The 26236-nt window shown below is 42.0% G+C and overlaps 1 protein-coding gene across 1 annotated transcript; it reads right to left on the reverse strand.

The window, feature by feature from the left end:
• Positions 1-5012: 5012 nt before the first annotated feature.
• Positions 5013-22453, reverse strand: LOC135558159 (artemin-like). The gene is made up of 4 exons (XM_064991892.1): positions 22165-22453; positions 6805-6896; positions 6432-6630; positions 5013-5984 (listed from the first exon to the last, which is right to left on the reverse strand). Exons 1-4 carry the CDS (start codon positions 22253-22255, stop codon positions 5509-5511), a joined length of 858 nt encoding a protein of 285 aa, XP_064847964.1. The 5' UTR covers positions 22256-22453; the 3' UTR covers positions 5013-5508.
• Positions 22454-26236: the final 3783 nt, after the last annotated feature.

The raw sequence follows: 26236 nt of genomic DNA on the forward strand, positions 1-26236 counted from the left end.
TCAACTGTTTCCCAACAAACATAAATGTTTTCATATAGACTTTTACAGCAAATGTCTGAGATGCTGAACACAGACAGACAGACAGACAGGTCATTTACCTTGATGCAGCCTACAGGCCAGATTACAAAGGCTGGGCTTCTGCACACAGGAGATTTTACAAAATGGACCCATTTGGACATTTTAAGATGCACTTTATGAATCTGTAACGTGATTGTACTATGATCATATTCTAAGGGGACCATATGCACCTACTTGCCTTCAACACAGCATTATCTTTATGCTTTTTAAATTCAATGAATTTAAGAATTACATTTTTACACAGTGGTCCATTTTATTTGATCTTCTCAATATATTCAGATATCAGTCTTTGATATATGTATTTTTTCTGTTAAATGATGCGCACAACTTAATGCAGACAGACAATAATGCACTGGCTTAATCACGTATTGGAAATGATGCTTCTTTCTGTGCCATTCCAGTGTTGCATGCAGAGAATAGTAACTGAATGTACCAACATGTCCAACTTAGTTTTGTACTGTTTCATATTTTTGATAACATAACTGTGAGTGATGATTAACTTTCCTATTTAAATGTGTTTTAAAGCTATTGGAAAATTTATTGTGAGCTCTTTTGAAAAATATACATCATTAGTGTTGTGCATTTTTGTATTAATGGGGAATTATTCAGCTAAACAGCACACAATGTTTCCTGAAATATGTTTAACTAAATGCACTTCATGACTAGTGTGTGAATGACATAACAAGCAAGTTACGGAAAGCACACATTTAAAGCTGATCAAGGTTAAACAAGATCGGTTCCGACAACAGTTCAGAGTCATGGTGACATCAAGTGACTTGTCATCAAGTTGTGGTCTAATTTATTAAATGAGCATGGCTCCATACATGTTTTTGGTGTTGTTTATTGCCTATTATTTTCCTGAGAACAATATCAATGAACACTTGTGTTGAGAGATCGTTAACCTAATAATGGTCACACACTGAGACCATTGATGACAAGTGTGACGGAGTGTGATGCCCTCTTGAGATGAATAGTGTGAACTGAACACCTTTCGCCCCATGTTCCTGTATTTATATATCCAACCTGTAGGGAGCACTATAACCCAAGGATGAGTACCTGTAAAACGACTCAAGCTGAAAAGGACCGTCTCCATGGGTACATTTACAACAGTCTTAATTTGCAACTCTCGCCTCTATTTCTGCATTGATCTGAAAGAAGTGGACATGCAAAAGCAAAATCCCACTTTCTTGTGTTTTCTTTCCTGTTTCAGGTCAATGCAGATGAATGATTTAAATGCACCGCTATGATGGTGAGATATAGGACTCCCAACCCAGCAGAGGTGAAGCAAGGGTTATGGGGTCAACCTTGGAAAGAATAAGAAATCCATTGTATATTTAGAAATACTTTATTCCTACACAGAATAATGCCATTGTACAAAAATACAGGAAACCATTTCAATAATGATTATAATAATAATAACATTAATAATATTGACTGTAATATTGCTCTGAAATACTGAAACAACAATGACAAATAACTCAACTAAGCTTGTAACCTGGTAAAGTTTTCCACCTCTGGACTATTCACTTCCTTTGTGTGAAATGAGACATACTCTACATTGACATCAGGGTTGGCTAGGTTACTTTCTAAATGTAGTCTGTTACAGTTAGTAGTTACCTGTCCAAACACTTTCATTTGTAAGGTAACTTTTGGATTACCCCAACTCAGTAAAGTAATCTGATTACTTTCAGTTACTTTTAGTTTACTTTCCCCTTAAGTAGCACTAGAAGAGGACAACTCAGTAAAGTAATCTGATTACTTTCAGTTACTTTTAGTTTACTTTCCCTTTAAGTAGCACTAGAAGTGGACAACAAATGAATATTACCAATTGAATGACATCTATTGCAGGATAAATCAATGTTAGAGTTTAAATAGCCCACCATATATGGATGTTATATTTTACTTTATGGGTTGGTTATGTAGGCTTCTTCGAACACATTGCTTTCTACTGTAATACAGATAATAATACGATTTCGCTAAATCTTTACTTTTAAAACTAAAGTCTGTCAGATTTTCAGTCATTCCAATTATCTTAATACCCCTTCATCTTAAAGAACAGGACATGTATATATGGAAATATAGATGAGCCAAATTGTTTTACCTGAGCATAACCCAAAAACCTGTTGATTATGATTGTGTTGTCACAGAGGACTGATTGGGCTTGTTGCTTCGAGTTTAAAAAGAATGTGTATTTTAATTCGTGTATGCTTTGAATCGCATGCTTTGAGCACTACCGAAAAATGAATGCATATGCTGCATTTATAGGCCTATTATTTACGTTTTTGTTGGTGGCACTTTGATATTTCGATCATTTGCAGCTGTTTAATTTAATTACGTCTACTAAAAGTGCGCTAGTGTGAGCATGTGTTCATTTGACCTATGGACATGTTTTTTTTATCAACACGAATTATATTGTGCAATAAAATCCCCACTTGTGGTCTCCTTCAATTCAACTAGTTTTGACAGTATGGAGCACAATACCATGGAGGAGATTAGAAGGGAGGAACTCCTTTAAACTTGTATTCCATTGGCTGGGATCAGCATTATATATGCAGCTGTTGCAAGAGCGCATTTTTCACTGGCTGTCAACTGGTCGCAAAAACAATGATTGATAGTCAATTTAGACTTCTTCAATTCCACCATTATTGGGTTAAAATACACATATACACGTGTGAACAGACATCCACAACAACCACAATCCGTAAGGCAAATAGCGAAATGAGAGAGCACCAGTGTGATTCACATCAATGCACTATGTAGATAACAATAATAAGTGATTTTGGTATGGCCTGTGGGCTACACCACTGCTGTCTTCCATACCGCCTTGTGTTTATTTAAATGGGATAATCTTTGGATGGCGACAACAGTAGCACCATTGGAAGACGTAGCTTTCTTGTACTGTAGCCAACAAAAGCCTATGCCTGCTCTTTTACCACGATCCATCAAACACATTTGGTGTGTCAACATAGTGGTCTCAGACTCAAGCAGAAACACGCGTATTTTCGTTTTTTTTCAATGCTGATTTGAACGTAATTGTGAAAACAGAAAGGTTTCATAAATACTTTGTAAACACATTCCACAGCCATCAATGTCTGTCATAGGTGTGTGTACACGTGTGCTTGTGAGCAATGAAGAGAAAGAGGAAGAATGCTGTAGCATGCCACAATCTACATGGGTTTGCTTACACTGTATAATCTACTGTGTGTGAGTGTGGTGGATTTCTCAGTGGTGTAAAGTACTTAAGTAAAAATACTTGAAAGTACTACTTAAGTAGTTTTGGGGGGTATCTGTACATTACTTCACTATTTATAGTTTTAATAGCTTTTACTTTTACTCCACTACATTCCTAAAGAAAATAATGTACATTTTACTCCATATATTTTCCCTGACACCCAAAAGTACTCGTTACATTTTAATGATTAGCAGGAGAGGAAAATGGTCTAATTCGCACACATCAAGAGAATGTCCCTGGTCATCCCGACTGCCTCTGATCTGGCGGACTCACTAAACACATACTTTGTTTGTAAATTATGTTTGTGTTGGAGCGTGCCTCTGGCTATCTATACATTTAAAAAACAATAAAATGGTACTGTCTGGTTTGCTTAATATAAGGAATTTGAAATTATTTATACTCTTACTTTTGATACTTAAGTATATTTAAAACCAAATACTTTTAGACTTATACTCAAATAGGATGTTACTAGGCGACTTTCACTTTTACTTGAGTCATTTTCTATGAAGGTATCTTTACTTTTACTCAAGTATGACAATTGAGTACTTTTTCCCCCACTGGGACGTCTTTAGATATTGTTTTTAGATTTATATATTGGTCCAGAAAATCTATATACCAAACATTATTAAGATGGGGCTCCCGAGTGGTGCAGCAGTCTATGGCACTGCATCTCAGTGCTAGAGGTGTCACTACAGACCCTGGTTTGATTCCAGGCTGTATCACAACCGGTTATGATTGGGAGTCCCATAGGGCGGCGCACAATTGGTCCAGCGTCATCTAGGTTAGGGTTTGGCTGGGGTAGGCCGTCATTGTAAATAAAAATGTGTTCTTAACTGACTTGCCTAAGTTAAATAAAAGTTAAATAAAATAAAGATCTGATCCTTTGAACATTCACATGACTTGACCAAAGAGGAACTATTGTACCATACAGAAACGTCTGTAGTTTACAAATAACAATGAGTTGAAACATATATTTGGGCTTTGAACAGGTCACATAACAATACTATATGCTTTTCAACAATTTCATTCTGAAATGCATTTCAAAATACATAGTCATATTAATTACTTTTTCAGATTTTCTCAAAATCCCAATTTTGATTGTCATTATTTGTGTCCTGTCTAGACACTTGCAGTAACTATGTTGACGTCACATTTCAATGTGTCCTGTCCAGACACTTGCAGTAACTATGTTGACGTCACATTTCATGCATTTACACCAGACAGAATTTGTTCAGTGGTGCATTTTGATATTGTACGAAATATAGTACAAGGATGTGAATGGGGTAAAAGTAATCCTAGAAGTAATCATTTTGTTTTTTCAAAAGTATCTGTAATCTGATAACAATATTTCTGCTTTTACCTTAACCGATTACAGTTTATGAAAAATGTAATCCGCTACATGTAAAGCGTTACACCCCCAACCCTGGTTGAGGTTCTTGCCACTTCTTCTGATCTTTTTGATGTTTCAAAACAACATCCCACACAATTCAATGACAAAGCAACACAACCCACGGGATATGTGATCATGACAATAAATATAAATCTACAGTCCATCTCATATGAAACAATAATAAATAAATAACTTATTTGTGATAAATATGTTGGTTATAATACAGTAATTCAAAGAGATGCATGGCATCCATTTGGTAGAGTTCAAGTCAACACTGAAAAATGCAATTATGGTATGGAAGATCCCTGTTTTGAAGGAATTAACATACTGTATGTTGACATTGTCAAAAGGGTTTTGAGCTTGTCGACCTGTGGTCAAATGCAATGAGATGTGGTCCTCTTTGAGACCTTTGAGTCAATATTTTCAGCAGTACCCCAGGTTAGTCTTATACATATCCCAACTGCTGTGAATATTCAAATCCCACCATTGTGTGGTCACCGTCTTGCCATTCACTCATGACAGTTTCCCATTGCCAACAAATCCACTTATCCTCAACAGGAAATTGACAACGGGAAGAGGCGTGGCCTCGCTCCACCATCATAGACACTACAGAATCTCCATTCTGCTTTGTACTGGGGACCAGCCCCGCTACATATGTTTCGGAGCGACAACTTCTGCCCTTCCAGAACACAGAGGCTCTCCCTAGACCCAGCCTCAACGCCGAGCCACCATCTGTATATTCTCAGGCAGGGGTGAGTGACAGCCAGTCGCCACCCCCTCCTATTCTCCCTCCTCCAGGCTGGCTCCCTCAGCCCATACACATGCAGCTGGCCGCCGACAGCGACTGGATGGTCTGCCACGCGGTGTGGACGTCCATGAAGGACACTGGCTCGTAGCTGTCAGGCCGGCAGCAGGGGTGGGCGCTGACTCGCCGGGAGGTCCTCCGCGGCAGGGACCCGTCCTCCATCAGGGCCCTTAGAGCCAGGTCGTAGTTGGTCCTGGACGACTGGCAGGAGCCCACGCAAAACTTGAATAGGACGATCTCGTCCGAGTCGAAGCCCAGGCCCAAGTCCCGCACCCGCATCTCTCGTTTCTCCACCCTGCAGTCTGGGCTGCTCTGCTGGGGCTGCCGGCCCTTCCCTTTGCCCTTTATATCCCTCTCTTTCTTCTTCCTCCTCTTCTTTTTCTTGGCCGAGCCTTTTGGTTCGGCGTCGGAGTTGCGAGGGGAACGTCTCCCCCACCGGCCACTAGGTTGGTCGTCCACTTCGTCCATCACAGAGAGGTCTGAGAGAGAGAGGGAGAGAGATTTTGTTGTTTTATTTAGCCATAATTCTTCTTCTTCTTTTTAATCTTCTTTTATTTAAATTCAATTTATTGACCTGAAAATTAGACAATACAATAGCAGTAGTGTTGTACTTGCATACATTATTATATGTACTATTATTATTACTACTACTGAATTGTATTTCATTTCCTCATTGCAATGTACTTAATTTTCTGAAATGCTGTACAATTGCTTTGGCAATATCTACAAATTTTACTTCATGCCAATAAAGCAATATGAATTTGATAGAGAGAGAGAAAGTTAAGATCAGTGGCTTATACTCTAGAATCGTGTTGCACACCCTTCGTTTACTCTTCTCTTTTCATGGAGAACATCATGCCTGATTAACAAGTGCAAGGCTTAAATTGAAGGTCCTGTTGAACATGTAGATCTAGTTCCACTCTTACCATAGAGGCCATGCCAGGGGGAGTACGGGTCACTCTTCTCCTCTTGTTCCTCATCCACCTCAGGTAGAGTGTCTGGGAGCTGCCTTTCCCCCATCCCTCCCACCAGTCCCACAGCCTGGACAGAGTCTGCCTCCAAACCAGTGCCCATACAGGCCCCCTCCACCAGGGGCAGCAGAGAAACAACCATCCACAGCAGCACCTACAGGAGAGGACAGTCCATGACAATTGGTACACGGAGCAGAGGACCAATGCAGCCAACAATATGACAACTATAAATAAGGAGGATGATAAATATGATGATTATGGATGATGAAGTAAATCATGATGAATCTGGTGGTTATTATGATGACGGTAAAGCTAATAAGTAACTCACCTTCACATTCCTCAGGTGGTAAGGTGCACCTGCTGATGGTCTGGTGGTCACCCCTGGTCTGTCTCTCCTCCTCGTCCTCCATCTTGGCCCACCTGGAGAGAAAGCAGAACAAAGCCTCACTCTGTCAATAGTCCCGACCTTAAGAACACACTCTCACAAGAATAACATAAACGAACAACATGATGCGGGCTGCTAGTGTCATCTTGTCGGTACATACAGACACAGAACGGCTCCTGTCCAGATAAAGGCTACCTGCAGTCAGATACCAGTCAAATACTTCTTTAGAAGGAGGTAGAGCTGGTTCTGTTGAAGGGGAACACGGGGATCACATACAGCGGTGATGCTTCACAGAGATCTTAGAGGAAACCACAGAGATGAGGAGGTCGTGATAAGGGGTTTGAGCATGGATTAAATGTAGATGTTTATATAGGAGCCGTACGGTGTGACCGGGTTAGCTGTATGTCAATGATAGCTCCGCACATCTCACCAAAGGACTGTTACTGTAAAGAACCTTTAAAGGCTCAAACACAAATTTGACTGGCGTTCAGCACATGAGCTGAAGGTCTCTGGTTTGACCCCAGGTTTTCGGCACCAACTTTGAGGTGAACAGTAAAGGAAAACAAACAAGTAAATAGCACTAATAGTGCAGATTCACACTCACTGAACTTGAAGACAGATTATGCTCACTTAATTTGTTTAAGACAGTCAAGCACCTTTTGCTAGAACAGCAGACTATTACATAAATACAGCTCAGAAACAGAAATCAGTCACATCACCATTCCGTCTCTCTCCAAAGGGCTGAGGTGTCACTTTAGATTCATGGATCCAGCATCCTACACTACATTCATCTTCCATCCTACTGGTTCTCTCTGTCCTCTCCGCTCTCCATATATACCCCAGCTGATGTGCCATTTAAGTAACACCATAGGAAACGTTCACATGTGGAGAGATTCACTAGAAACAACTCGTGTTCTCGAGAAAATCTTTATTCAATCTCCTCTGGGAGATCTCAAAGCCCATTTAAGATTGATTTCGACATCATCAACAGATGGTATGGCGAAACAAAATTCAGCCCAGAGAGACCAAAAACAACGACACATAACATAATATGATTCAGTGAAAACAAGCATAGGCCTATCTATATAAGATGCATCAACAGTAATCTATCATCCATCAGATAGAAGCGAGGTATGTAAACTCTGCAGCAATGTTTCTAAATACAACCCTCAGGGTACGTCTCCAGTGGCACCCTATTCCCTTCATAGTGCACTACTTTTGGCCAAGGCCCACAGGGACATTGGTTAAAAATAGGTCTCTGGTCAAACGTGCTCCATCAATGGTATAGGGCACCATGTGGGAAGCATCCTAGACGATCACCACAATGCTATCTTTATCCAGGACGAGGGAGTACTGACAAGATGACAGGACAAACGTTACGATAGGGTCTGTGTATGCATCTCCAACCTGCTTCAGAGGCTTGACTATATCAATATAGTTACTGAGAAACAGTAAGTCAAATCAGGGCCAGGGAGAATGCAGACGTCTGTCTCTTACAAAATGGAACCTGAAAAGCAGAGGGAAATGTGTGTTTGTGTGTGTTTGTGTGTGTGTTTGTGTGTATGCGGAGAGACTGCAATCCAACTCCCTCTCCCCTAACCTGATTTAAAAGCTGACCATTGTGAGAGAGAGAGAGGCTAAAGGGGCTTTTTCAACAGATCCCCTCTTGGTCCCTTGAGAGGCCTTGTTTTGAGTCCTTAATGCCACAGCTGGGAGCGTTTAGCCTCCTTTAGCCTTGTATGCTGGGTGTATGTGGGCCTGTCTGCCCGGCTCATTTCACCCCATCGCTCTGGAGCTGTTTACAGCCCAACGCCTCCAGCCCCTCAGGGGGTAGAAGGTGGAGGTGGGCTAGCCGAGTCCTGAAGACCTCCAGAACTTCAGAGCCTGTGTTCATGGTGTGTGTGTGTGTGTGTGTGTGTGTGTGTGTGTGTGTGTGTGTGTGTGTGTGTGTGTGTGTGTGTGTGTGAGTGTATGTCTGTGTGTGATTGGCCTCACTGGTCTGATTAAAGGCTTTGGTTTGGTCAGCAGCCTCTTCATTCGCAGAACTGAAACAAGGAGAGTTGATTGCTTGTCACCTTATATTTGTGTTGTTGGTACAGTTTCCTCCCCTTATTGAATACACCCACGAATTACAGTACCAGTCAAAAGTTTGGACACACCCACTCATTCAAGGGTTTTTCTTAGTTTGACTATTTTCTATATTGTAGAATATTAGTGAAGATATCATCACTATAAAATAACACATATGGAATCATGTAGTAACCAAAGAAGTGTGATGGAGTGCTGCATCAGATGACCTGACCTCCACAATCACCCAACCTTGACCCAATTGAGATGGACTGGGATGAGTTGGACTGCAGAGCGAAGGAAAAACAGCCAACGAGTGCTCAACATATGTGGGAACTCCTTCAAGACTGTTGGAAAAGCATTCCAAGTGAAGCTGTTTGAGAGAATGCTAAGAGTGTGCAAAGCTGTAATCAAGGCAAAGGTTGGCTACTTTGAAGAATCTAAAATCTTAAATATATTTTGATTTGTTTAACACTTTTTTGGTTACTACATGGTTCCATATGTACTATTTCATAGTTCTGATGTCAATATAGAAAATAGTCAAATTAAGAAAAACCCTTGAATGAGTAGGTGTGTCCAAATTTTTGACTGGTACTGTACACACGTACACATTGAATTGTAAATTTGCTCTGAGTAAGGTTAGGTTTGCAATGAGATGGGAAGAAAAATGTAAGCTATCCTTATTGATGAGGGTGGCAGGTAGCCTAGCGGTTAAGAGCTTTGGGTCATTAACCGAAAGGTCACTGGTTCGAAACCCCAAGCCGACTAGGTGAACTAAATCTGTCGATGTGCCCTTGAGCAAGGCACTTAACCTTAATTGCTTCTGTAAATCGCTCTGGATTAAGAGCATCTGCTAAATGACTGAAATGTTTATATACAAATATTGTAAACAGTATTAAACAATAAATAATTACACATTCATAGTAAATAAACTAAGTTGATATTTGCTCTCTAATATATGAACAAATGATATTGCTTGAACATAAACATGTTTCACATTATCATCATTGAGTTGGGTATAGCTAGCTATATCCATAACTACTTTTGAATATTAGTTAGCGGTGGTTAAAGTTAACTGAAGTTTGAAGTGGCTGAAGAAAACCAGACCATGGATTACAGTTTCTCCAGGTCAATAGACTACTTTTAAGGTGAGGAACCATCTAACATCTAGTTGTAAAGTCCTGAACTTCGCCTTTAACAGCCCAGATCCAGTCTCTCCAGAACAGAACAATCTTCTATAAGGAAGCCCATTAGAGGTGTTCTATCCTCCAGCATTACCTGTCACAGACAGAGCCCTACAGCAGCGGGGACGGACCTCACTAAATCACCATCACAATAAAAGGGGAGAAAGAGGAGATTCAATTACTAGCCACTATCGTGTCTTCCCCTGATCATTACCAGACACACTTTTCTCTGGGTACAGACACTTCCATAACACCTATGATGATATACACGGCATGTATGTTCCTTATTCATTCTGGATCCTGTGCAAACCTGTTCTCATATGTCCAGTCCATCCAGTCAGAACAGACCATTTGTACACCTGGCGGTTGACAACTTGTTGCTTTTCAGATTCTGTACTATGCTGGTAGCAAACACACACACCCATAATCTCCACAGTCCCGTACTGTGTGTTCTTATGTGTTAAAGTGGTGGGTTTGGGTTCGGGTTCGATTCATACCCTCCCTCACATCACTTCTTGTTGAACGCGGAACGAGGAAGAGCTGCGGTTTTGATTGTTTGGAAAGTTTGTTGTTTGAAAGTGTATTGGAAAGTTCTTGGTTGCTAGCTAGCTAGCTTCTTAGTTTGGATCCCGCGACGCATTTGGCATCAGTTGCTGGGACTGCTTGTCTCTTTCCAGTGATCCTGCCGACCAAAGACGGGTCTGAGGAGCTATCTGGTGTCGAAGCTAGCCTAGCTGCTAGATAGCTGCATATCAAGCTAGCAGGGTAGCCTTGAGCGCAGCCCACAACACGGTTAGCCATTATGGTTGGGTCTGCGGAGCGGCCCGGGTTTGTGTCTGTCTAGATCCCTGCTGTTTGTTGTTTTCAATCTTCGACAATCAAGGCGGAACAACATGGTTGTGGATGGAATTGCAGAATCTCCACATGAGACCTGGACAGAGTCTGAGGACAAAGTGAGGGAATTGATCACTAAGGCATTGAAGATGGACCACAGGAAGATTGAGGTGGAGCACGTCCACAGGACTGGAAAACCCACCACCGGCCCAGGTGACAGACCCAAGCCAATTGTGGTCAAGTTTCTGAGGTTCAAGGACAAGGTAGCTGTTCTGGAAAGAGCCAAGTACTGGAGAGGAACTTATATCTTCCTCAATGAGGACAATCCTGAAGCTGTGCGCCAAAAGAGGAAAGAACTGATCCCAGTCATGAAAGCTGCCAGAGCGAGTGGGGACATTGCTTACATCCACTATGACAGGCTCATTGTCCACCAGAAGCCTGGAAGGGATGAGAGAGCCAAGCCTATGGGTTCGTAGCTTCAAATTTGCAGCACACACACACACACAAATTGATTAATGGACTGCAGAATGTGCTTTGTTTGCTCTTTTCACTATTATGTCTATCTCTGATAAGCTACCCAGGAAAGGCCTGAAAATAGCCCATATTAATATTTGTAGCCTTAGAAATAAGGTTAATGAAATCAATAACTTGTTAACATCAGATAACATTCATATATTAGCCATTATCTGAGACTCACTTAGATATTTCATTTGATGAAACATCAGCAGCAATACAAGGATATAGCATCTATAGAAGAGACAAATGCTTATGGGGAGGTGTTGCTGTATATATTCAGAGCCATATCCCTGTAATGCTTAGAGAAGATCTTATGTCAAATGTTATTGAAGTGTTGTGGTTACAGGTTCACTTGGAACATCTAAAGCCTTTTCTTTTGGGGTGTTGCTATAGGCTAACAGTCAGTATCTCAATAATACGTGTGAAATGTTTGATAGTGTATGTGATATAAACAGAGAGTTCTACTTTCTTGGGGACCTGAATATTGACTAGTTTTTGTCAAGCTTCTTACTGTAACCAGTGCCTGTCATCTGGTTCAGGTTATTAATCAACCTATCAGGGTGTTTACAAACACTACAGGAACAAGATCATCCACATGTATCGATCACATTTTTACTAATACTGTAGAACTTTGTTCTAAAGCTGTATCAGTACACATTGGATGCAGTGAACACAAAATAGTGGCTATATCCAGGAAAGCCAAAGTTACATAAACTGGGCCTAAAATAGTGTATAAGAGATCATACAAAATATTTTGCGTGTGACTCTTGTGTGGATGATGTTGAAAATATTTGTTGGTCTGGTGTGATTATTGAGGAGCATCCAGACGCTGCACTTGATGAATTTATGAAATTGCTTCTTCCAATTATTGATAAACATGCACCTGTGAAGAAACAGACTGTTAGAACTGTTAAGGATCCATGGATTGATGAGGAATTGAACAACTGTATGGTTGAAAGAGATGGGGCAAAGGGAGTGGCAATTAAGTCTGGCTGTACATCTGACTGGCTGACTTACAGCAAATTGAGAAATTATGTGATGGAATGTGATAAAGAATGATGAAAAAAAACTTTGGAGTACTTTAAAAGAAATTATGGGCAGAAAGACAAATTCAACTCCATCTTTCATCCAATCAGATGGCTTATTCATCATAAAACGTTTGATGTTGCTAATTATTTTATTGATAATTTCATTGGCAAAGTGGGCAAACTTAGACAGGAAATGCCAACAACGAACAGTGAGCAATTGTATTCATGCAAAGGAAAGTTTTGCAAGTTTGAATTTTGTAAAGTTAGTGTGGGAGAGGTGGGAAAATTATTGTTATTGATCAATAATGACAAACCTGGCATTGACAATTTAGATGGAAAGCTACTGAGCATGGTAGCTGACACTCTAGCCACTCCTATCTGTCATATTTTTTAATCTGAGTCTAGAGGAAAGTCTTTGTCCTCAGACCTGGAAGGAAGCCAAAGTCATTCCGCTACCCAACAGTGGTAAAGCAGCCTTTACTAGTTCTAACAGCAGACCTATCAGCTTGCTGCCAGCTCTTAGCAAACTGTTGTAAAAATTGTGTTTGACCAAATACAATGCTATTTCTCTGTAAACAAATTAACAACAGACTTTCAACATGCTTATAGAGAAGGGCACTCAACATGTACTGCACTGACACAACTGATTGATGATTGGCTGAAAGAAATTGATAAGAAGATTGTGAGAGCTTTACTGTTAGATTTCAGTGCAGCCTTTGATATTATTGACCATAAGCTGTTGTTGAAAAATGTATGTTATGGCTTTTCAACCTCTGCCATATTGTGGATTCAGAGCCATCTACGGTATCTAATAGAACTCAAAGGGTTTTCATTAATGGAAGCTTCTCTAATGTCAAGCATGTAAAGTGTGGTGTCCCGCAGGTCAGCTCTCTAGGCCATCTACTTTTTTGTATTTGTACCAATGACCTGCCACTGGTATTAAACAGAGCATGTGTGTCCATGTATGCTGATGATTCATCCATATAGCATCAGCAACCACAGCTAATGAAGTCACTGAAACCCTTAACAAAGAGTTGCAGTCTGTTTTGGAATGGGTGGCCAGTAATAAACTGGTCCTGAACATCTCTAAAACTAAGAACATTTGTATTTGGTACAAATCATTCCTTAAGTTCTAGACCTCAGCTAAATCTGGTAATGAATGGTGTGGCTGTTGAACAAGTTGAGGAGACTAAATTACTTGGCGTTACTTTAGATTGTAAATTATCATGGTCAAAACATATAGATTCAATGGTTGTAAAGATGGGGAGAGGACTGTCTGTAATAAAGAGATGCTCTGCTTTTTTTGACACTACACTCCAAAAAGCAAGTTCTACAGGCTCTAGTTTTATCTTATCTTGATTATTGTCCAGTCGTGTGGTCCAGTGCCGCAAGGAAAGACCTAGTTAAGCTGCAGCTGGCCCAGAACAGAGTGGCACGCTTTGCTCTTCATTGTAATCAGAGGGCTGATATAAATACTATACATGCCAGTCTCTCTTGGCTAAGAGTTGAGGAGAGACTGACTGCATCACTTCTTCTTTTTATTAGAAACGATGTGTTGAAAATCCCAAATTGTTTGCATAGTCAACTTATACACAGCTCTGACACACACACTTAGCCCACCAGGCATACCACCAGGGGTCTTTTCACAGTCTTCAAATCCAGAACAAACTCAAGAAAGCATACCGTATTATATCGAGCCCTAATTGCATGGAACTTCCTTCCATCTCATATTGCTCAAATAAACAGAAAACCTGGTTTCAAAAAACAGATAAAGCAACACATCGTGGCCCAATGCCTCTCCCCGTTTTGACCTAGATCAGCTGTGTGTATTCATTGATATGTAGGCTGTGTGCCTTTAAAAAAAGTAGTTATTTGAGCTGTTCTTGTCTATTGATGTTCTGTATTATATATATGTCATTCCCTATTATGTTTCATGTTTTCTGTGGACCCCAGGAAGAGTAGCTGCTGCTTTTGCAACAGCTAATGGGGATCCTAATAAAATACCAAATACCACGCTGACCACAATGTGCCAGATATGTCCTTCTAACTGACGCTAGACTAAACTGTAGTCAGCAGCGACAAAACCAGAGGATCTGATTATGCCGCATAATCCCCTAATGCCTTCCAGGCTGGAGAGAGGAGGAGGTAATTGCTTGTTAGTGCCAGTTTCCACTCTTTAGCTCAGCTGTCGCCTGTCAAAAACCCTCAGAACTCTGCCTAAAATGAGAAACAGATACCTGCCAATGTTTGCGGCTCAGATAACCCTGGTCAGAAGCAGTCAATCAGAAGGTGTGTACAACACTTCCCTGGGCTGGAGATCCCTGGAGGAGATGCTAGCTAGAGTATCCGGATAGACAATGTCAGTGTGTTTTCTTGCATTGAAGAGTTCTATGAAAGTTAGTCTCTGGTGAACAAGATATGGTTTTGGGTTCTACTTACTGGAGACTTTTCTGCCCTATGTGACCATCTTGACATAGTCTTAGGTAAGAGGGCTGTATTTCTCAGGTATATCACACGAAGATACACAACAGAAGAGCCATTACATATCAGATCAAAGACGGCTAATGAGATATTACTGCTTTCATTCATACTAAGAGATTAGTATCAAAAGTGCTTCATCAAGCTGAACAGCCCCAGCCTGGTGCCATATATATTTGTGTCGTCTTGCCAACTCCTAAGGTAACTGTCACACCACATTGACACATTTTCATGCTAGGCATTGGCAAGACAGCACAAACAGATCTGAGATCAGGCTATACCAGCGCAGGGTCATTGTTAAGACAACCATGAGGACTGAAGACTAAGGTAGAGAGGGTCCACTATCAATGTTTTGGACATAGTGGCTCTGGATGGGAGAGAGAGTAGTACAACTGAACTTCAAGCCTTAAAGCTGAGAGAAGCATAAGGTGAAACAGCGCTACTGGTCACCCCAGGCGCATTTGTTATTGTTTCTGACCTCAACTGGGATATGCTTAACCCACTGGTTGTCCTACAATCTAAACTAGATGCCCTCAATCTCACACAAATTATCAAGGAATTTACCAGGTACAACCATAAATCTGTAACCATGGTCACCCTCTTAGATATCATCCTGACCAACTAGCCCTCTAAATACACCTCTGCTGTCTTCAACCAGGATCTCAGCAATCACTGCCTCATTGTCTGTGTCCGTAATGGGTCCGCGGTCAAACGACCACCCCTCATCACTGTCAAACGCTCCCTAAAACACTTCAGCGAGCAGGCCTTTCTCATCGATGTGGCCAGGGTATCCTGGAAGGATATTGACCTCATTCCGTCAGTAGGGGATGCCTGGTGGCACTTTAAAAGTGCTTTCCTCACCATCTTTAATAAGCATGCCCCACTCAAAAAATGTAGAACTAAGAACAGATATAGGCCCTGGTTCACCCCAGACTTGACTGCCCTTGACCAGCACAAAAACATCCTGTGGCATTCTGCATTAGCATCGTATAGCCCCCGCGATATGCAACTTTTCCGGGAAGTCAGGAACCAATATACACAGTCAGTTAGAAAAGCGAAGGCTAGCTTTTTCAAATAGAAATTTGCATCCTGTAGCAATAATTCCCAAACCTTTTGGGACACTGTAACGTCCATGAAGAATAAGAGCACCTCCTCCCTGCTGCACACTGCACTAAGGCAAGGGAGCACTGTCATCACTGATAAATCTACGATAATCAAAAATATCAATAAGTATTTTTCTACTGTTGGCTACCCCTACCCCAGCCAACAGCTCTGCACCCCCCACTGCAACTTGCCCAAGTCCCCCCCCCCCCCGTATGCTTCTCCTTCATCCAAATCCAGACAGCTGATGTTCTGAAAGAGTTGCAAAAACTGGATCCCTAAAAATCAGCTGGGCTCGGCAGTCTGGACCCTCTCTTTCTAAAATTATCCGCCGAAATTGTTGAAACCCCTATTTTCTAGCCCCTCTTTCGTATCATCTGAGATTCCTAAAGATTGGAAAGCTTCCGCGGTCATCCCCCTCTTCAAAAGGGGGAGACACTCTAGACCCAAACTGTTATAGACCTATATCCATCCTGCCCTTCCGTTCTAAAATCTTGGAAAGCCAAAATAACAAACAGATCACCGACCATTTAGAATCCCACCGTACCTACTCCGCTATGCAATCTGGTTTCAGAGCTGGTCATGGGTGCACCTCAGCCACGCTCAAGGTCCTAAACAATATCATCATAATCGCCATCGATAAAAGACAGTGCTGTGCAGCCCACTTCATCGACCTGGCTAAGTCTTTTGACTCTGTCAATCACAGCATTCTTATCGGCAGACTCCACAGCCTTAGTTTCTCAAATGACTGCCTGGCCTGGTTCACCAACTACTTCTCTGACAGAGTTCAGTGTGACAAATCGGAGGGCCTGTTCTCCGGACCTTTGGCAGTCTCTATGGGGGTGCCACAGGGTTCAATTCTCAGGCCGACTCTTTTCTCTGTATATATGAATGTTGTTGCTCTTTCTGCTGGTGATTCTCTGATCCACCTCAACGCAGACGTTGTGTTAACAAACCTCCAAACAATCTTCAATGCCATACAACACTCCTTCCGTGGCCTCCAACTGCTTTTAAATGCTAGTAAAACTAAAGGCATGCTCTTCAACCAATTGCTGCCCGCACCTGCCCGCCCGACTAGCATCACTACTCTGGACGGTTCTCACTTAGAATATGTGGACAACTACAAATACCTAGGTGTCTGGTTAGACTGTAAACTCTCCTTCCAGACTCACATTAAGCATCTCCAGTCCAAAATTAAATCTAGAATCGGCTTCCTATTTCGCAACAAGGCCTCCTTCACTCATGCTGCCAAACATACCCTTGTAAAACTGACTATCCTACTGATTCTTGACTTTGGCGATGTCATTTACAAAATAGCCCCCAACACTCTACTCAGCAAACTGGATGTAGGCTATCATAGTGCCATCCATTTTGTCACCAAAGCCCCATATACTACCAACCATTGCGACCTGTATGCTCTCGGCCCTCGCTACATATTCATCGCCAAACCCACTGGCTCCAGGTCATCTATAAGTCTTTGCTAGGTAAAGCCCCGCCTTATCTCAGCTCACTGGTCACCATAGCAACACCCACCCATAGCACGCACTCCAGCAGGTATATTTCACTGGTCATCCCCAAAGCCAACACTTACTTTGTCCGCCTTTCCTTCCAGTTCTCTGCTGCCAATGACTGGAATGAATTACAAAAATTACTGAAGCTGGAGTCTTATATCTCCCTCTCTAACTTTAAGCATCAGCTGTCAGAGCAGCTTACCGATCACTGTACCTGTACACAGCCAATCTGTAAATAGCACACCCAACTACCTCATCCCCATATTATTATTTATCTTCTTGCTCTTTTGCACCCCAGTATCTCTACTTGCACGTCATCATCTGCACATCTATCACTCCAGTGTTCATGTTATATTGTAATTGTTTTGCCTCTATGGCCTATTTATTGCCTTACCTCCCTACTCCTCTACATTTGCACACATTGTACATATATTTTTCTACTGTGTTATTGACTGTACGTTTGTTTATGTGTAACTCTGTGTTGTTGTTTTTGTCGCACTGCTTTGCTTTATCTTGTCCAGGTCGCAGTTGTAAATGAGAACTTGTTCTCAACTGGCCTACCTGGTTAAATAAAGTTTAAATAAAAAAAAAGGGAGAGACAGAGGGAGAAAGGGAGAGATAGGGAGAGTGAGAGAGGGAGAATGAGAGAGAGAGGAAGAGTTTGAGAGAGAGAGAGAGAGAGAGTGTGATGGAAGAGAGGGAGAGGGAGAGAGAGGGAGAGGGAGAGAGAGAGGGATAATGGGAGTGGGAGAATGAGAAAGGGAGAGAGGGAGAGGGAGAGTGCGAAAGGGAGAGAGTGAGAGAGGGAGAAAGGGATGGAGAGGGAGAATGAGAGAGGGAGAGTGGGAGAGAGAGAAAAAGAGTGAGAGAGAGTGAGAGAGAGAGAGATATACAGTTGAAGTCGGAAGTTTATATACACTTAGGTTGGAGTCATTAAAACTTGTTTTTCAACCACTTCAAAAATGTCTTGTTAACAAACTATAGTTTTGGCAAGTCGGTTAGGACATTTACTTTCACAAGTAATTTTTCCAACAATTGTTTACAGATTATTTCACTTATAATTCACTATATCACAATTCTAGTGGGTCAGAAGTTTACATACACTAAGTTGACTGTGCCTTTAAACAGCTTGGAAAATTCCATAAAATTGTGTCATGGCTTTAGAAGCTTCTGATAGGCTAATTGACATAATTTGTAAAGTGGTGATCCTAACTGACCTAAGAGGGGGAATTTTTTACTAGGATTGAATGACAGGAATTGTGAAAAACTGAGTTTAAATGTATTTGGCTAAGGTGTATGTAAACTTCTGACTTCAACTGTGTATATATATATCTAGAGAGAGAGAGAGAGAGAGAGGAAAATGTTGGATACATTATATAGAGATATCTATAAAAAAAACTCATAAAGCAGAAACAGCACACAAACACAACCCCCCCCCCCCAACTCTACCCCCAACAAACCTTCCCTTGCCCTCCCTCACTAATTTATTTAAATTCAGTTCAGTGTGGGTCCAGGCCCAGGGAAAGCTGACCATTAGTGTGTCTGGATGAACAAATGCCCTGCAAAGTGTTTCCGTGTCGCCCACTTGTCTTGAGCCCCTCTCGTAATGACCTGCTGGCCCGTCAGTTCAAAGCAGACCATGACACCATGATGAATGGAGCTGACCCAGCAATTTCAGAAGAATACAGCTGTGGTAACTATCGCTTTGTTCTAAATGTAAGTCTGTTAAATCAGCAATAGACATTAAGAGCAATAATACATGTATAATTCTACTATACTTAGCAGTTTGTCTCAACTGCAAGAAAGTAAGACACAAATGGAAGAGTGAGCAGTTGTTTTTTTTAAGTACAAATTGAAATGTATTTTAGTCAGAGCATGCCCCCTTCACTTCACCCCAAAATACGTATTGTGGCTCAGTTAGTTCTCTAAACAATTCCAGATTGAGGTTGAGGTTGCCCTGTGGCACTCCGGGTTGCATAATCTATTTCTCATGACTTATTCTCCTCCATCTCATCTTAAAGGCTCAATCAGGGTGATATTATCCAGTAACGTCAGTCACACTCTCACAGACAAGGCAAGCCAGACACACCTCCCCTGCGTAGACTTCTACATAGAAATCTATTACACTGGATTTCTAGATCTTACAGAAAGTCATATGTATAACCTGCAGTTGATACCAATTTTTAAATGATCTAATATTTGCTTACCACTAGGGGGAGGGACTAGAACTTGAATAACACTTGAGCTTAGTGACTAGCGAGATAATAACAAAATATATAACATGTTGATCCATTTTTACATTGCGCTGGAACTAACTGCCTGTCAGAGGCAATACAGGTAGAAATGAAGATGCAATGAAAGAGGAGCGAAGAAGAAGCATCAGAGTGTAGAGATGTACACCTCCAAACCAAACAGCAGCTTTTCATACCCACAAACTCCAAGCGTGTTTAAAAAGACCATGCAGGCCAGAAGGAGGTCGCAGTCAAAGGGAAAAGGAGTGTCCTGTTGATCTGACCACTACTAACCGGGGTGCAGACCTCCATGACCTTTGACCCGAGGAAGTGGAACCAGTGGAGGCTCAGTCCCATTCAAAATCCAATTTTCCCTAACGCTAACCCATACCCTAACCCTAACCCAAAAACCTAACCTTAACCCTAGCTTCTAACCCTAAACCTAATTCTAACCCTAACAATAATTCTAACCTTAACCCTAAACCCCCTAGAAAAAGCATTTGACCTTGTGGGGACCAACAAAATGTTCCCAGTTGGTCAAATGTTTGTTTGTTTACTATTCAAACACACACACACACACACCACTACCCGGGAGTGAGATTCCAGAGTAAATGGACAGTCTTAAATCAACATAGCCCAGTTCCCTGACCTCCCCAATCTACACAGTGCTGCTGGCCGAACGCTGAGACCGAAGCCGCCACTGCATCAGCACGCAGCCTTCCCATTAGAGGTGAGTATGAGGTCAACTGAAAGAAGACCAGTAGTTAGAGACCAGTAGTTGGAGACCAGTAGTTAGAGACCTGTAGTTAGAGACCTGTAGTTAGAGACCAGTCGTTAGAGACCAGTCGTTAGAGACCAGTAGTTAGAGACCAGTAGTTAGAGACCTGTAGTTAGAGACCTGTAGTTAGAGACCTGTAGTTAGAGACCAGTAGTTAAAGACCTGTAGTTAGAGACCAGTAGTTAGAGACCAGTAGTTAGAGACCAGTAGATTAGAGACCAGTAGATAGAGACCAGTAGATAGAGACCAGTAGTTAGAGACCAGTAGTTAGAGACCAGTAGTTAGAGACCAGTAGTTAGAGACCAGTATTTAGAGACCAGTAGATAGAGTCCAGTAGTTAGAGACCAGTATTTAGAGACCAGTAGATAGAGTCCAGTAGTTAGAGACCTGTAGTTAGAGACCTGTAGTTAGAGACCTGTAGTTAGAGACCTGTAGTTAGACACCAGTAGTTAGACACCAGTAGTTAGACACCAGTAGTTAGATAGCATGAAGAGAAACATGTAGGGCACAGGGTTTTAACAGTCCCGAGAGCACCAGAACATCAACATGACACAGCATCAAAAGAAAAGGCAATGAAGCGTTTCGCATGTATGTGTTTGCTTATTGATTACCAATAAAAGGGCATGGTCAGATTGAAAAAGGTTTGCCAATCAGACAGGTACAAACAGCTAAACACCATGCAGGTAACCATGAGAAGGTGAGAGACTACCCGAGAGAGACCAGCCAAGGCCAACAATTCTCACAGTTCTCTAGCACCTGGGAGGCAATGGAAATCAGGGAAAATGCATACTCCCGTGTGTGAGGTAGTGTGCACGCTCTGAGGGGGACACACATTGAACATTAGCAGGTGTGTGTGAATGACGATTTGATATTCAGATTGCAGCCCCACAGCTGGGGAGGGTCACTCACTAATACTTCCTGACTGCCACTATTTCCTCAAAGTAAGAGATTATCTGGCCCTACTAGGGAATTGGCACAAGAACAAAGGTCAAGGAGAACATATATTGTAGTCAATCTAGCCTACATTGGGCAGGGCCATTGTCAATGTACACACAGAATGAGCTTTTCAGAGCTCATTTGAAACACAAAGATGAAAGGGCTGAATTATTAATATAAAGATAGTTAGTGTTCAATAGGTTTACAGATACACAATCAGTAGAGGGTATAATAGATAAACATTTTATGATAAAAATGCCAATAGGTCTGCATAGAACATCTGGTGACTCATGAAGTCAGGGCAATATAGGTGGCAGCTGTGAGCAAAGAGTTATGTATGACAAAAACAGCTGATGTGAAAAGAATGCCTTTGACATCAAACCAGCTATTGAATTGTTGTCAAAGCAAACACTAAGACAAGGGAAATAACGAATGACAGGCGCGGACTGTAGCTTTCATGGCAACCATGTACAATTACGCACAAGTAAACGAATAGGAATGTAATTAAATGTAATTTACATTTCACCTATGTCAAATTTTTAATGAATGATATGCCTAATGTAGTCGTAATGCATTACTTCCTACTCAAACAAATATTATTATTTGTAGAATTCAATAATAAATTGTGCGTTACTTTACCTGCTATCCAATGCGTTTTAGTCCAATCTGCGTGCGCGCCAGTGAGGTCAGACCCTTTTCCCCAGCAAGCCCCTGGTCGGCTGTGGAGCATGGCTTGGCGGTGAAAATTCACACAACGATGTCCTTTAAAGGTACATAATTCTCATGCGTCCAACTTTTCAGGTTATGTCCTCTTTGCTTGAAGTTTAAAAAAAAATCTTCAAAGGCTTTGGTTTCAGGAGAGCACTAAAGGCGCCTCCCTCTATGCGGCCAAGCCTTTCTGTTCTGCTCTCCACCAAATCCTTTCAGTTTCACCCTGCATAGGAATAGAATAAATATCATTCTAATTACACCCTGCATAGGAACAGAATAAATATCATTCTAATTACATCAAAAGTTGAATTGTACACATAAATACGCACATTACCAAAATATTTATGCTGCAATCTTGTGGGATAATTCCGTTGATTATTTCATGATGAGCACATCTGTGGACATGTCAAACAATGCTTTATCAGTTCAAACAAACAATTGAATGAACACACTTTATTTTCTGTGTGTGTGTGTGTGTGTGTGTGTGTGTGTGTGTGTGTGTGTGTGTGTGTGTGTGTGAGAGAGAGAAGGGGGGGGGCGCATAAAAACATAATGGAGCAGAGAGACTTTGGGTCATGTATGATGAGTTACAGGTGACTCAACGTCTTAAGTTTCATGCATTGTTAGTGACATTTATTTCCCACCGCTGAACAAGTAGGCCCAAGGCAAAATGAGGTTTATAAGACAAGCGTTTCGCTACACCCGCAACAACATCTACTAAATATGTGTATGTGACCAATAAAATGTTATTGGATTTGATTTAGGTTATATGTGTAGTTTCTTCCCCCATACTCGGACTTGCTCAGTCTTGCCTCCTAACATTGATACAAATACGAGTAAACAAAGCGCCAGGAACGCGCATAACCTTCAGGCTTTTCCAGGATTATTCCACAATAAAATTTTCAAACAAAAATGTTCCAAGGTACAAGTTATGTTTTGGATATAGAACCGCAGCCCGGCTATGTCCTTGGTATGGAAACGTTGCGTCTCACATTCAGACAGTGTCCCTCGCCCAGAACTTGGAACTCGATGGCGTTCTTGCATTCAGAACATTTTTTTTTGTCTTTGGTACCTGTTGTTTTTCACAGATATAGTTCAGGTTAAAAAAAAACTCTTGATGTGACCTCCACGTCAAAATCTACTTCACCGCAACTGAAAGAGTATTTTCAACATTGCATCTCCATGCGTCATGCCATTACGCGGTGGCAGTGCAACTGTTACCAAATCATCAATGTAGGCTATCCCATCGATCTTTGTTGAGTGGGTATCCGTCACTAAAAGGTATCCAATATTCAGCGACTTTGCAGCTCTTTTGTGTATTTGGGCGCACACTAGAGATTCGATACACAAGCACAGGAGGCGATATATTCACCACGCTGCTCTGCCTGTCAAAATCATTGTGAGACGGGAGCGCACTGACGCTCTTGAGAGTGCTGTGATTTTTCCTGCCCCTCTGCATAGTTCAAATATATTTTTGTTAATGGGGAGGGCGCATTGGAATTGTCATATCTGAAAGGGTTTGGATATGGATACGTGTCTGTGCGTTGGTATTGACAACAACAAGGTTCCTAGCAAAAATATAAACAGGAGGCCTACATACATATACTTTAATGAAATGTACTCTGCCACAGATGTCAATTCAACGCCTATTCCACATTGGTTGGAAACAACATTGATTCAACCAGTGTGTGCCCAGTGGGCATGGACTGACTCCCAAGTTGTTTATGCTCTGTCCCATAAACTTGAGTGATTGTACTGCATTCTTACATTCTTCATGAACTAACAAAGGATACTGTACACACACACGTGTATTTGCCACCCTCCTCTCAATGTTTGCATAGCTATGGCAAGGCCTCCCTTATAGACTGTCACCAAGTCTACTGTAATCCACAGAGAGGGATTGATGGAGGGCACAGAGAGGGATTGATGGACGGCAGAGGGTGGAGAGAGATATGGAGGGGGGGCAGAGGGTGCAGAGAGAAATGGAGGGAGGGCAGAGAGATAGGGATTGATGGAGGGCAGAGGGTGGAGAGAGAGAGGGAGGGAGGGCAGAGAGAGAGGGATTTATGGAGGGCAGAGGGTGGAGAGAGAGATGGAGGGAAAGCAGAGGGTGCAGAGAGAGATGGAGGGAGAGCAGAGGGTGCAGAGAGAGATGGAGGGAGAGCAGAGGGTGCAGAGAGAGATGGAAAGAGGGCAGTGTGGAGAAAGAGATGGAAAGAGGGCAGAGTGTGGAGAGAGAGATGGAGGGAGGGAGGGCAGAGTGTGGAGGGAGAGGGAGGGAGGGAGGGCAGAGGGGGAGGGAGAGAGATGGAGGGAGGGCAGAGGGTGGAGGGAGAGAGATGGAGGGAGGGCAGAGTGTGGAGGGAGAGATGGAGGGAGGGCAGAGGGTGGAGGGAGAGAGATGGAGGGAGGGCAGAGGGTGGAGGGAGAGAGATGGAGGGAGGGCAGAGGGTGGAGGGAGAGAGATGGAGGGAGGGCAGAGTGTGGAGAGAGAGATGGAGGGAGGGCAGAGGGTGGAGGAAGAGAGATGGAGGGAGGGCAGAGGGTGGAGGAAGGGGGATTCCTTCAGAAAGGGCCTGCCTGACATACTTCAGATTCAGTTGCTGCACTGTACGGCACACACCTCCCCTCCCCAAATGACCTCACCCCCTCTATCAGGCCAGCTCCAGCACTCCCTCCAGGGCAAACACTGGGGCCCGCAGAACACAAAAGCCTGGGCAAACAGCGCCTCGCTCACCCAGCTCTCCTCTCTACCACACTGAAGGCAGAGACAAACGCAAGGGAGGATCCCCACCCGCGATCCCTATTAATAGAACCCAGGTAACTATACACACACAGCTGAGCATGGCAGGTTCAACAACATAGTGGAACCTGTGGACTGTACTGTGCCTATGCCAGAGATGGACCCTAAGGCAAGGGGACACCTGGGCAAGGTGAGACAGATGGGAGGATTACACAATACATGTTTACTACATTTTACAGGATGACTCTCTCACACAGTCAGAGAAGGGATTGTGAAAGCATACGTATTAAAGCTGCATCATTGCAGAAGAGTTGTATTTAACCATGACAACAAGGAAACTAATGAATGACAGTTTCAAAGCTCTTTGAAAAGGAGATTGACAGGGTCTTCTGAGAACATGCCTCTGGCATATATATGCTGCCTACATACAGTGGTGTAAAGAACTTATACTTGAAAGTACTACTTAAGTTGTTTGGGGTATCTGTACTTTATCATTTATATTTTTTTACTACTTTTACTTCACTACATTCCTAAAGAAAATAATGTACTTTTTACTTTAATTTCCAACACCCAAATGTACACTTTATATTTTGAATGCTCAGCTGGGCTAGAAAATGTTCAAATGAACACATACACGTATTTATCAAAAGAACATCCATGGACATCCCTACTGCCTCTGATCTGTCCGACTCACTAAACACACATGCTTAGTTTGTAAATGATGTCTGAGTGTTGGAGATTGCCCCTGGCCAGCCAAGAATCCAATTAAAACATGAAAATTGTACCGTCTGGTTTGCTTCATGTCACGTTCGTTGTATGGAGGAGACCAAGGCGCAGCGTGATATGAATATATTCTTCTTTTAATAAAGAAAGAAAGAAAGAACACTAAACAAACGTGAATCTATATAGAACGAGTGCTGACATGCAATTACACATAGACAATAACCCACAAAATACCCAAGCAATATGGCTACCTAAATATGATCCCCAATCAGAGACAACGATAAACAGCTGCCTCTGATTGGGAACCAATTCAGGCCACAATAGACCTACATTACCTAGACATACAAAAAAACATAGATATACAAAAACCCTAGACAGGACAAAAACACACATACCCATCCTCGCCACACCCTGACCTAACCAACATAATACATAAAACATAGATAACTAAGGTCAGGGCGTGACACTTAATATGATCAATTTGAAATTATTTATACTTTTTCTTTAAGTATATTCAAATCCAAATACTTTTAA

The sequence above is a fragment of the Oncorhynchus masou genome, chromosome 17, assembly GCF_036934945.1.
Source record: "Oncorhynchus masou masou isolate Uvic2021 chromosome 17, UVic_Omas_1.1, whole genome shotgun sequence".
Taxonomy (NCBI): Eukaryota; Metazoa; Chordata; class Actinopteri; order Salmoniformes; family Salmonidae; genus Oncorhynchus; species Oncorhynchus masou.